The sequence below is a fragment of the Miscanthus floridulus genome, chromosome 8 (genome assembly GCF_019320115.1).
Source record: "Miscanthus floridulus cultivar M001 chromosome 8, ASM1932011v1, whole genome shotgun sequence".
In the NCBI taxonomy this organism is placed as follows: Eukaryota; Viridiplantae; Streptophyta; class Magnoliopsida; order Poales; family Poaceae; genus Miscanthus; species Miscanthus floridulus.
Window position 1 is genome coordinate 194,406,887 of NC_089587.1, and position 13,187 is coordinate 194,420,073.

Genomic DNA, 13,187 nt, shown 5'->3' on the forward strand with positions numbered 1-13,187 from the left:
GCCACAAATCACAAAAAACTATGAAAGGACAAGGACAAAAAGTGGTGTGCCGGCACAAATCACAATTAACAGAATTATAATCTGGAAGCAATATGATATTATAGAAAATATCATAGGCACAAATTAAACCCTTGATCGAGGACGAGCTCTTTCCAAAGGAGGGGAGAGATATTATGGTTGGTAATAACTATAGGCGCTGTCGTAGGGGCTGATTAGGCGGGAAAGGATCAAGGGATCAAATCAGGAAGGCTTGAATTAGGGAGAGGAAAGAGTTCAATTAGGAGAGAATGAAGCTGTAATCTCCTTTATATGTAGTGGTTTTCTGAACATATGTTTTTCCTGCTTAATGAAATGTAAAAAGGAAAACAAAATAGTGAGAAAGTTACATATAAAGACCGGATATTGCACATGTTAAACACCATAATTGCAGTAATTTAAGTGTGCAATTTACTACTTATAAATGTGCAATTAAGAAATGTATAAATGAAACATGGTAGTAAACTATATGTAAAGCGCAGGTTAGCTTTGCATACGGCTACAGAACTTAAACGACACAGCAATAGCAATACTGAAGGAAACTTCTGCCTCAGCTATCAACTTTGAAGAGCTAAATACTGAGCATTGCCGTGCAAGTGCAGCTTCAGTATTGAAAGGGAGAAATGATTTGCCTCTGGCTATTAGAAAAGTACTAGTATTATTATTAATTTAACTATGGTTTGGGCTAGCACAAATCACAATAAACAAAGAAAAAGTTTTGGCCCAGTATGACATTACACAATTGTAGAAAATGTGGAAAACAGACAAACTATGAATCCCAAACCGCTTAGTTCAACTATACCATGTACAACCCACTACACAAAACCCAGATCAAAAACGTTGGAAGGATTCTCGTGAAAGAATGATTTCCTTACTAATAGTCAACCCCTGAAAGTAAAAAGGGACATATTGCATATCCTCAACACTAAAATTGCAGTGCTCAATAATTGCAATTTACAGCATTGCTAGTTGCAATTATTAAGTAACTGAATGTTTTATTTAATTTTTCGTGAATAGAACTGATTAATAGGTACAGAGCACTACAACTATTATGGACAAGAACAATAAAAGCCACTAATCCATTAGTGGATAGGCCTGAGGAGATACTATATGTTCAGAGCATCTATAGCAGTCTATTCACATGCCCAGGAGCATACAGCAGCAGCAGCAGAGCGTGGCCAAGCTGCAGATCGAACGCACTGACAGAGAAGATTTTAGGATTTTGAGTAAATCAACACAAACAAAAAACAATGCATATAGGAGGGTAGAAGTTTACTGAAATTCTATCAAGGTACTTCTCTCTGATCCGGTTAGCTGCAGACTGCCTCTTCTCTATAACAAAAGGTCTGACAGATCAAGGGTTCAGTTATGTAACATATTAACAGATTTCAAGATGTGTTAGCATAAATCATAAGAGAGAATTTTTTTCTATGAAAGGACAAGGACAAATGGTATGTGTTGGCACAAATCACAATTAACAAAGTTCAAGATGTGTTAGCACAAATCACAAGAGATAATTTTTTCTATGAAAGGACAAGGGCAAATAAGAAGTGTGTGTTGGCACAAATCATAATTAACAAAGTTTAAGATGTGTTAGCACAAATCACAAGTGATAATTTTTTTCTATAAAAGGATAAGGACAAATAAGACGTGTGTGCTAGCACAAATCACAATTAACAAACTTCAATATATGTTAGCACAAAATCACAACGAACAATTTTTTCTATGAAAATACAAGGACAAAAATAAGGTGTGAGCCGGCACAAATCTATGAAAAGACAAGGCCAATTTTGAAGTTCCATCATACATGTTAGGCTTAAAATCTATTATCTCAAAGATCTGGTAAAAAATCAAATACTAGTCCCATGACAAGTAAACTTACCCAGAATAGAGAAGAATATCATGAAACCAGCTGATATATGCACTACCCTTCAGCATTTTCACTGCAGTTAAGGAAATAATTGTCGTATCAAGCCGAAAGATCTATTCCTTAAAGAGAAGAGTTGTATTAAAATAGAAATTATATGCACTCTATAAAAATGTAGTGTCTGATGCTTACACTGAAACAGAAGACCCATTTCATGTCCCAAATAGCCTATACAGAAGAATATCGATGCCCTAAAGCAAGAACAATTGTATGCTCTAAGTTAACTAAAATAGTGACAAAGTTATTTATAAAGACTAGATATTGCACATGTTACACACCATAATTGCAGTAGTTAAAGTGTGCAATTTACTACTAATAAATACGCAATCAACAAAATGGTGCTTCTACATAAAGGAAAAGAATAAAATCATGGTTCGGTAGAATTCTAATGTAGTTTGCAGTAGAAATTCATCATTCTCCATGGCTACATGCAGGTCAAAAAATTGCCTAGCTCAAAAAACTTATGCTGGACTACTGAAGCAACCTCATATTCACAATTAAGTTCATACCAGTTCACAGTTTAGACAAGTTAAACTTAAGTTCACAGAAAAATACACTCAAATAAGAGGTGTGTGTTTGCACAAATCAAACAAGTAGAATTGAAGATACTGAAACTACATCATTTGTCATACAGGTAATTTTAGTCATCATCACCTTTTACATGAAAAAGACATAAAACATCATAGGGAAATTGACATAATTATAATTTATCATGCAGGATATTGCAAGAAACAATACTTCAATACACAATGAAGGGGGCATATATAATATAGGACGTGTGTTCTTTCATTATCAAGTATCAGTATGCATTAATTCAAAGAAACATATTAATCCAATTTACAGCAAATTCAATTTGTGTCAACAAAAGTATTGGTAAGAATAGAAAGTTTCATTACAAGGAGGAGCTAAATAACAAATTATTTTGTAGGAATGTTGGGCTACATCAATTGAAAGAAGAACACAAAATTATGATGAAACAAACATGATCGATGAAGACGATTTTTCTTGTGAAGAGTACTGTAATCCATGGAGTCAAGACATATTTAATGAAATGAATCTTCAAACAGTAAGTGTGTGCTACAATGATGCTAGTTTAGTTCATATTTATTTTTCCAACAATAACCTAAACACTAACACAATTGTTTATTATACAAAATTGATTATGCAGGAAGCTATTGGATCAGAGGATCGATGACACATCTCAAACCAGGAAACCGGTACAAATCAGAATGTTAATGATGGACTGCGGCAGCTAGAAAACATTGACAACAACAATATAAATGAAGAAGACATAGAAATATTCTTGGAAAATGAAACAGAAGAAGAAAGGCTAAATGATGGAGCAGATATTGATGACAAGTACATACCAAGCATAGGAATGCAATTCAAAAGCGCAGATGAAGCACAGAGATTCTGCAACGAGTACTCTTACATGGCTCGGTTCTCCCTGGTGGTTGCAACCAATTATCGGACTACAAGTAAGAAAAGATCGGTGTTGTGGTCCAAGTAACAGAAAGAGGAAGGTGTTGTGGTCCAAGTACAACATTGAACGACAAGGACAAGAATTATACAATAAAGCCATTTTTGTTAAATTCCAGCGAGAGCTACAGGATACAACAGCACTACAAACTGAAGTAATTGAAAAGGATGAGTTGTTTCAAGTATTTGTGGATGAAAATCAGCCACTACAACCACATCGAGTGAGGAAGTACCTTGTTCTTGTTAACTTACAAGAGAAAGGTGGAGAAAGAATGAAAAGAAGATGAGTAAAGAAGTACCTGTGCTAACTCAAGCAGATAGCAGCACCCTGAGGTTCAACAACCTGTCCAGATGGCTTGTCACAATTGCATCAAAAGGGTCAAAGAAAAAGAGACGGTATGAGTATATGTTTGAGATTTCAAAAGTCCTAGAGGATCAAATGGATATGGTGGCTGATCCAGGAGGTGAACAAATCAATATACAAGTGCTTAGCCAGTTATCTCAAAGACTTTTGACATTGGCAACAAAAAGTTGTAAAATAGAGTCGAAGTTTGGATATTTGCTTGAAGCTACAAAAATTATGGAAGACGAAATACAATCACTCGAGGAAGAAGATGTCCAGTTTCAGCTCCAAAATGAAGTGAATACTTCAACAAGCATCACTAATGGAGTAATACATGGACAAGAAAACAACAACACAAATAGTATACAAAATCTAGAAAGGGTGAAGAGCTAAGGAAGACAAAAAAAGAGGAAGAGGTACCCAACAATAGTAGAAGCAGCAAAAGAGAAGGCAAAAAAAGAAGAAATCAGCCACAACAACAAAGAAGAAATATCAAGTGCAAAAGAAGAAGACAAAGGGATACAACAAAACAAGGTAATTAAAAAGTTCATAAAAAGGGTGTACCCAGTGTAGAGGCTCCCGCTCTGTGCGGGGTCTGGGAAAGGGTGTCAGTGGCAGTTCATACTACCAAAAAAATGTATCTGTTGAAGGACTGCAATACTTATTATTAAGATTTACTATAACAAGAGAAGATCAACACAACAGTGGAAACAACTCAACAGAAAGGCAATAGATAGAAGAATAAAAAACATCGGGTTGACAACAAGATTGAAGACCATTCGAAGAAATATCAAAAAAATCATAATATTATGACAAGACATGTAATATTAAGTTATGAAAAAGCTGAGAATTGATATCACAAACATTTTGTGTAATGCTGCTATGAGTACTGTAACTTTTCATATTTGTTTGATATAATCTCTGCAGTACATGTGAAATGCACTCCTTACACGGATTTAACTCCTCCACATTAAATCTCCAGCCGTGTATCTAACTAATTACATAAAGATTTGTGATTCAAAAAACCTCCAAAACAAAATACCAAGAAACTAATTACAGACACGAGGATCAATGCCCTGCAAAAAAAATTGAAGCAACAATAAAAACATGTACTCACATAGCAGATATGTAGTATGAATAGCAAAAAGTACCTGCTTATAGAAGTTCATTACAAGAGATTTGTCAATAGAATTTCCTTTGCTGAAGAATAAATCAACTGCAAGCTTCACCCTTATGTTTGGGATATCAGATTGGTCAAACATATGCCTGAGGTCAATGTTTTTGTCCCACAACTCCATAAACTTCACAGCAAATATATCACAATCAACACTGGAAAAAAACAAACAAAATGTCAATAACCCAAAAAAATGCATGATCCAATATTATACAATACTATATAACATGTAAGGTTCAGGTTCAACAAAAAAAACTATAACTGATTATTGGATCGTATTTTATAAACCAGAAACCAGCATGTAGGCAATTCTTTCTTATAAGCTAAAACACTTAAGTAACCCAAACTAAAGCAGCTTAGTAGACAACATGTGAGGTTCAGATTTCAAAATATCAGTCCAGATATGTATCTGGACATGTACATATGTATGATTTCAGACATCAACTAAGCACACCTAATCAGACCACACTACAGCCAAGAGTCAAGAAGCTGAATATAGACCCATTCAGAGAACCACAGGCCTCATTCAAACTGACTCAATGAGGCAAAGCACATTGCAACAGGCCATCACACAAACTATTCTCATACCGGTAGTATACAACATAAATAAAAAGAGAGTTTAGAGCAAATTTCAATTTCAGTGCACCACTTAATCTAACATTAGTAGTACTTGATAACCAAACAGGAGCTTCTAATTATAGACTATAAAGCACCACCCTAAAAACATTTAAAGATACTTGACTGAAAACTAAAACTAAAAAACAATGAAAAAAAGCTTGACTGAAAACTAAAAAAACATTGAAAAAAGTATTATTCATTTAACTGAAACCAAAAGAAACAATGAAAAAAACTGACTCATTCAATTAGAAACTGAAATTACTGAAATAGATTCTAGCGGGCTAAAACAGGCTATTCGTTTTCACATGTGAAATTAGCACAGGCAGATACGACAGTGAAATTAGCACACCATCATTCAGAAAAGTTTTAGGACATTCAGAAACTTATACTGAATAAAACATAATGAAAAGAAAAAAGACTGAAATACGAAACACAACCTGAACTTATACTGAAATAGATTCTAGTGGGCTAAAACTAAATTATTTGAACCGCATATTACACATGACTTGAACCGAAGAAAATTGAAAATAAGTTCTACTAAAATAATACTGAACTTGAACTGAAGGTACAAGAAAAAAAAATAGAAGAAAATTAAATATGTTATAATAATCAGATTCTACCTAATTAGTATGTTAGCATTTTTTTCTCTAATGCTCCTACAACAAGTATGAACGTGCAAGACATGTGAATAAATGAGGCTCAGATACGGCTCTATCATCAGTCAAGAATTCTCAGAAGCAGCACTGGCGTTTTAAGCTGAATGGTTGTATCATCACTGACAGATCAATTACATGAGCAGAGATAGTGATTCTGATGCATATAAAACAACTAAAATGAAGGGACAGGTGGCTATTTTCTTGGACAGCTCATATTAAGAAATTCAACAATTATTTTTTCCACTGCTTCACGGGTTAGATCAGAAGCGCGGCTAATGTCAAATCACTGCCACCAATCAAACGAACAAAGCAAATCAAAATATCACAAATACTCTAAATGACAAAGATGCTATGAATATTTGTATCCATTCCTTTGACACAGACCGATCAAAAAGATTTTTCAGGGCCTGCAACACTGAATGGCAAGCTAGATCTAGCACAGGCATTGGGGCTTCCTTCTTCAAAGGGTACAAATCCGACAAGCCCGGGGTTACCACCGTGCAGCAATCTAATCCAATAGTCTAGACCCTTCGAATCGCAAATGGGTAACATCAAAAACGAAAAGAAAAAATTACTGAAAAAGGGGGAACACACGGATCTGTGGTCAAGCAACAATCACATTGCCTACTGGGGGCTAAGGAAGGAGAGATTTGGGGATGACAGATGCAACAGAGAACGATGGAGGGAGAGAAGAAGACTCACCTCAGTATATGAGGCGGACAAACAGCGACGGGCGACGGTAACCACAGAACTGACGAAAACAGCAACGGACGAGGCGCAGACAACAAACAAACTGCGGCGCGGGAGGGAGAGGCGCAGATGCGGACGAGGCCACCGGAGCAGGGATGACAGCAGCGGACAAGGCGAGCGGAGCAGGGAAGACAGCGGCGCACGAGGCGAGCGAAGCAGGAGCGACAGTGGCAGACAAGGCGAGCGGAGCAGGGACGACACCGGCGGACGAGGCGAGCGGAGCAGGCGAGGCGGCGGACGAGGCGAGCGGAGCAGGGGAAAATGAACCGGCGCGATTCCCAATTCAAAACAGCGAAGGCACTACACACGTTGGGCAGCGCCGACAAGATGACCTCACAAGGCAGTGACATAAAAAAATTTATGTGCTAGGAGGAGGAGAAACACATGTGTGATCTACAGCATTCCTGAAAAAAAATTGATAAGGATAAACTCAGCAATTGAGCGTGAGCTGCTGCTGTGCACGTTGCTTGGCTGCTCCCGGAGTCCCTGTCACCGCTGCTCGATAGCTCGGTTGCAGCCCCGCGTGCGGCCGCAGTTGCTAGCAGGCAGCAGCCCCGGATGCCCTGGCCCCCAGCTCCACGCAGTCAACAACGCTGCTTCATGCTTGAGTGGGCGGCTGCAGACCCGGCAGGCCCGCGCCGGCCGTTCGTCACTTCTTTCCAATACATATATACACATAAACACTGTATCTATAATTTTCTTTGTCAAAAAAATTGGATATTCAACTGAATAGTCTTGAATATAGCTGGGCCCGCAGTCGCTGCTCCCGGTCAAAGTCCTGCTCCGCCTCTAGCCGCGCCACCTGCCCGAATTTTTTATTTTTTGGCTTTTTTTTTAAGTTTTTTATAAATATGTTCCTGGAGTTATGTTTTTAAAATATAGACTCTTAGTTCATCGTCATCGTTGGTGGTGCCGAGCTTACACGTCTCGGTGTCAAATAGTTTGACACTTAGATCAGGGGGCCACGTCGACATCAAAATAGAGCCGGATGTGACATAACAGGCAGCTCGACGTGGTGGATGCTGACACCGAGTTTGACGCCATGCATCCTGTCGCCAAGTTTAGCGCCATGCATCCTGGCGCCGAGCCGACAGCTTGTCCCGCTCGCACGCCCTTCCCTCCCGCTCGCACAACCACAGCTGCTTCTATTTCAGACTATCTCCAACGAGAAAGACCCATTCCAAAGACCCATTCCGGAATTTGAGTGATGCACAGTGAATGAGTGTGATACCCAAATTCCTCCGTTTCCAACGGCGAAGGCAAATATCTTCGGTCATCTCTCCCACGCGGGCATGGCGACGGCGATGACATGGGGCGACGGCGCGCTCTGGCGCTGGCGCGGCGCCCGGATCCGGCCCCCCTCCCTCTCCTTCTTCCCCGAGCCCGGCGGAGCTCGCGCCCGCGTCCGGCCCCCCTCCCTCTCCTTCTCCTTCTTCGCGCCCACGGTTCGGCGGAGCGTCTGGCGGAGGTCGCGCCCGACCGAGCTCGCGCCCGCGTCGGCGGATCTCGCGCCCGCGGCTCGGCGGAGCTCGCCCCCGCGGCTCGGCGGAACTCGCCCCCGCGGCCCGGCCGAGGTCGCGCCCGGATCCGGCCCCCTCCCTCTCCTTCTTCCCCGAGCCCGGCGGAGCTCGCGCCCGCGTCCGGCCCCCCTCCCTCTCCTTCTCCTTCTTCGCGCCCGCGGTTCGGCGGAGCTCGCGTCCGGTGGAGGTCGCGCCCGCGCCGGCGGATCTCGCGCCCACGGCTCGGCGGAGCTCGCCCCCGCGACCCGGCCGAGCTCGCGCCCGGATCCGGCCCCCCTCCCTCTCCTTCTTCTTCCCCGAGCCCGGTGGAGCTCGCGCCCGCGTCCGGTCCCCCTCCCTCTCCTTCTCCTTCTTCGCGCCCGCGGCTCGGCGGAGCTCTTGCGTCGTCTTGCCCCGACGGCCGCGCCCTGCCCCGACGGCTCCCACCATTTGCGTCGTTTCTCTTCGACGCATATTTGCCTTACCAATCGCAGACGACCCACAATGGGTAAGTGGTTTCGGTCCGGAGCGTTTTGGTACAAAAACACTGTGCCGAACGCATTTTTTTTTTGCGTTTAGGTCGTTCGTTGGAGACAGTCTCACGCGCGCCTCCCAAGCCCCCGTCCTGCGCCCCTGCCCAGCCATCGCGCGGCGTCGTGGCTCCGGAGCTCCGCGCCTCCGCCGGACCGTGGCTGGCCGCGGTCCGCTCAGCCTCGAGCCTCGGCCGCCGACGACTCTCGTCGACATCTCTCGCGCCAACGCCGCCGTCGCCATCACCTCACGTCGCGTCGTACAGGTCTCTGCCGACGCCGCTTGGTGCCGCCGCTGTAGCACGCCAGGAGCTGTTGTCTTCGTCGATCCCTTCGCCAGATCTTCATTGGGCCCTTCACCGGCGACGAGCATCCAACAGGTATGCCCACCCTTCCGCGGCTGGCGGCGTGGCGTCTCGGCTCCTCCTCCCTGTCTTCTCTGTCTCAACTGCGATGCACTCATTATCCTGTTTGTTTTCTCACTGGTCTTTTTTTTTTGTGATGGACTGATGGTGCTGTGTTTCTTTGCAGAGAAACAAGAAGTGAATAACGAGAAGAATCGAAGGCTGATTGAGACCCCGAATCTCTTCTTCTCTACATCGAGAACATGGTGATTCATTTTTTTTCATGTGTTGTACCATGATACTGTCTACTGTCTACAAATAAAGGTTACATATTGGAAATTGGTAAAGAAATTCTATTGCTACTTGAATTATCAACCTGCCAAGAAATAAAGATTGTTCTGTTTTTTTTTCTTTTATTGAATTTTCTATTGTCTTTCTACATGCTGTAAGGATGGCTGGTTGGCTCCCAGATCCAAGTGAAGAGAGGTTTCCGAAAACATGCCAGGTTGGATTTGGTCTTGTTCTTGGTTCAGATGGCAAGCAGTTCCGAACCTGCAGTACTAAGGTTGTTTTATTGGTAGATCTATTTGATGAGGCTAACTCTCGGAGCAAATCAGAACTACTACAATTGCTCACTGGAAATGGTAAATTGGACTATTTTAGAACCTTGTCTTTATCCTTGAGGTCAATATGATCATTATTTTTGTGTCAGGCAAAATTGTATTAGTAGCTCTGATTTGTGTTAGTGCTTCTGTTAGTAAATTAGCACATGTGAAATAAGGCAGGATAGCGTTTGTGTTAGTGTTGTCAGTGGTTACCTTGTTTAACCATGTATCTCACTAGCTTGGTGGTGGTTGACATGATCATGTGCCGTAGGACTGCCTGTATTTGATCTGCGCCTTGTGTTTGGTTTTAGCTGTTCTTCTTATTTGCTCCCTTTTACTGTCAGCACTTGACATAATTAGATAGGCCTACTACCACCAGCGGAACTATAACAGAGATATTTTTTATTAAATAGATCGATCTGCAGTTTTCTCTGTTCAGTCTCCAACAGTACCTCATAATTTCTCTGTTTTGTTTTTCAGTATGTCAGTCTAGCAGCACCTCAACTCTCTTTTCATTTCCAGACCAATGGTAACCTGGTAACATGTTAATGAGTTTGAAAGTGCTATCAGATTTTTTTTTTCTTTCATCATTTTGCTTCCCCAATGAATTGAGAAATGCCTAATCTTTACATCACTAGCTAATATGTCTGTATTCTTGGCGATTAGAAGAGAGGCGTGTTGGGGTTGTAACTACAATATATTTATGTCTTCTTTCGGAAAGATGGGAATTTTCAGGATTGGGGTTTCTAAAGATGAGTAAGAAAATGCCACTGTTACCTCTAGATGTGTTAGTCTAGAGAAACTGCAGTGCAGTGCTAAAATAAGCTTATTTTGCTTTCCATTTTACCTCCCCACCATGTTACAATCAACTTGTATAATTGCTTGTAATGTGTTACCTTAATACAAACAAATATTCCACTTCTCATGGAACACTTTTAGCTTTATACTTCACTTGCTTTGCAATATTCTTAAGCTGACTGCCATTTCAGGACTCAGGTGTTGAGCAAATGGGAATTGTATCACACGTCCTCAATGAAGGCCTATAGCATGAAGCAGGCAAGACAAAGCGCGGTTGTAAGAAAGTTATGGTGCTTTATATGATCACTACGATGTGCTTTATAAGAAAAATAACAGGGATTAAGTTAAACTAGCAAATAGGACTATGTACTACGAACTTGTTCAAAGAAAGAAGTGTTATTTTACTCAAAGTGGATATGTAATATCACAATGCAGTAGCTTTCTGGATATTTTCCTTTTTATATATGATCATACATTTATATAATTCTATGTTTGATTGCCAAGAACATTTGTTGAGTAAACTGTCCAGAGAAGAAATTCTAGATTGCAGCATTATAAACTGCTGATTTGCGCTGGGTTTAGTGTGGCCGTGGTAGATGTGTACCTCTACATCCATACCAGGTTCCGGGACAGAAGGGTCGAAGTGTGCCTGCTGACCCATTGATGGAGAAAACCCATGAGGAATGGGATCAACTAACATCCGACCATCTAACATCTAAGTGTTTCTACGGGAGTGCAATTTAAACCCATGAACAGCAAATAGTGGTGTATGGTTTATCCTTTTCTTTTCAATTATATTTCTTAGACCATCTGATCTGAACAGCAAATACCGCATCCGCATCCATCAGATCTGATCTGCTGCACCGCACCGCACGCCTGTGCTTGAGCCCACCAAGATGGGGGTCATGGCCATCATCATTCATCACCACGAATCTATTGTGGCCCGGTGGACGTCGATTTGCACTGCTCCTACTCGTGCGCAGCCTTTTGACCACAGACGTTGTAGACTGCGGTGCGGGGAGAGGCCATTCCTTCCCAAGTGAGGCAGTGACATTTCTTACAAGTGGAAGTGGGTGATTTTGTCATCCACCGAGGGAGGCACGCCAGCATAGGCATTGCATCTTGCCATGCCATCCTCCTTGACCTTGCGCGGATAGATGCGGCAGCATACAGCACAGCCATTCGTCCTGCTACAGCACAGCCATCCTCCTTGACCTTGCGCGGATAGATGCGGCATGAGCACGGTGACGTTTTCGATCCACTGACCTGCTGGCCTTCCACGGGGCCTTCCACGGGCCGACTGGTCCCTGCACGTCAAGATCCACGGCGTCGAGCTCATGCCACGTCCGCGCCACGCAGAAAACGACCCTGGACCTCGACGCGTCGAGACGTGTAAGCTCGGCGCTAATTGTCACGGCGCCGATGTTAGGGTCTATTTTTTAAAAGAATATTGTCAGAGACGTATTTGTGAAAATCTTTATAAAAAAAAGCTAAAAAACAAAAAAAAAAAATCGGGTCGCCTGCACCTAGTCGAAGTCCTGCTCCGCCTCTAGCCGCGCCGCCTGCTCCTGCAGTCGCTGCGCGCCTGCGCCTCCGGTGCGCGCTCAACGCTCGGGTCCCAAGCGCCTGCGTCCTGGTCGCGTCGCAGCTCCTCCAGCTCGAGCCGATTTTTTTTTTAATTTTAACCCTTTTTTTTGAATATAATTTTAAATCTAACACTGTCGTTTTTTTAAAAAAACTAACACTTTTGGTCGTGCCTATTGCCCTGGCGTGGCCAAATGCCTATGCCGCGCCATGCATGGTGGCGCGGCACAGGGCTGACGTGGCGCGGGCCGGCCGGGGGGCCGCTGACGTGGCGGGTCCTGCTGCGCCACCGCCCATGGCGCGGCTAAAGATGGCAACGGGCACAGCCCGCAGATAGAAAACCCGATGGGCATGGATATGGGTTTAAGTTTGTGCCCACGGGCACGGGCATGGGTGTAATTCTAAACCCGATGGATATTTGCTCGTGGGCATGGAAAAATGATATCCGCACCCGCAAACCCGCTAGACCCGCGTCAATGACCCTATAAGTCTATATACGGTTGTATGTCTTTATTCATGTTAATTTGTGATGACTTGAGATACACTAATGTAGACGTACTTTTGATTCTCTTGTATGGTCAATGTGTCATACTTTATCTAATGTTGAGATATAGACGTTTATTTTTTGATATATTGTTTCTTACTTGCTATTAAGATATGGTTGGGTGCTTTGTTGCTTCATTTTTGCGGGTATACGGGTGTGCCCGCGGGCATGTGATATCCGCGGATGCGGGCACGGGCATGGTTTTCTACCCATGACGGTTAACGGGCGCGGGTGCGGGCATGGATTTTTGCTCGCGGGTATGGATATCTAGGGCTAGTATCCGCGAGGATTTTACCCGTT

At 42.8% G+C, this 13,187-nt stretch overlaps 1 protein-coding gene and 3 non-coding genes across 4 annotated transcripts; all 4 read right to left on the reverse strand.

Moving 5' to 3' along the window:
* Window positions 1–4,770: 4,770 nt before the first annotated feature.
* On the reverse strand, window positions 4,771–7,333 carry LOC136470438 (uncharacterized). The gene is made up of 3 exons (XM_066468287.1): window positions 6,936–7,333; window positions 4,937–5,114; window positions 4,771–4,861 (listed from the first exon to the last, which is right to left on the reverse strand). Exons 1-3 carry the CDS (start codon window positions 7,331–7,333, stop codon window positions 4,835–4,837), a joined length of 603 nt encoding a protein of 200 aa, XP_066324384.1. The 3' UTR covers window positions 4,771–4,834.
* On the reverse strand, window positions 6,270–6,361 carry LOC136478776 (small nucleolar RNA Z223). Its single transcript, XR_010764484.1, has one exon. It is a non-coding gene; the product is annotated as a small nucleolar RNA Z223 (small nucleolar RNA).
* Window positions 6,440–6,525, reverse strand: LOC136478917 (small nucleolar RNA U36a). The gene has a single exon (XR_010764570.1). It is a non-coding gene; the product is annotated as a small nucleolar RNA U36a (small nucleolar RNA).
* LOC136478919 (small nucleolar RNA snoR134) lies at window positions 6,591–6,737 on the reverse strand. Its single transcript, XR_010764572.1, has one exon. It is a non-coding gene; the product is annotated as a small nucleolar RNA snoR134 (small nucleolar RNA).
* Window positions 7,334–13,187: the final 5,854 nt, after the last annotated feature.

Excerpts from the sequence above, each read along its gene's own strand:
- LOC136470438 (XM_066468287.1), bottom strand. The coding sequence starts at position 7,333 with ATGTCACTGCCTTGTGAGGTCATCTTGTCGGCGCTGCCCAACGTGTGT. Across the intron at positions 5,115-6,935 it reads TGTCCGCCTCATATACTGAG|TGTTGATTGTGATATATTTG; the intron begins GTGAGTCTTCTT and ends GTTTTTTTCCAG. Across the intron at positions 4,862-4,936 it reads TAATGAACTTCTATAAGCAG|GGCATTGATCCTCGTGTCTG; the intron begins GTACTTTTTGCT and ends TTTTTTTTGCAG.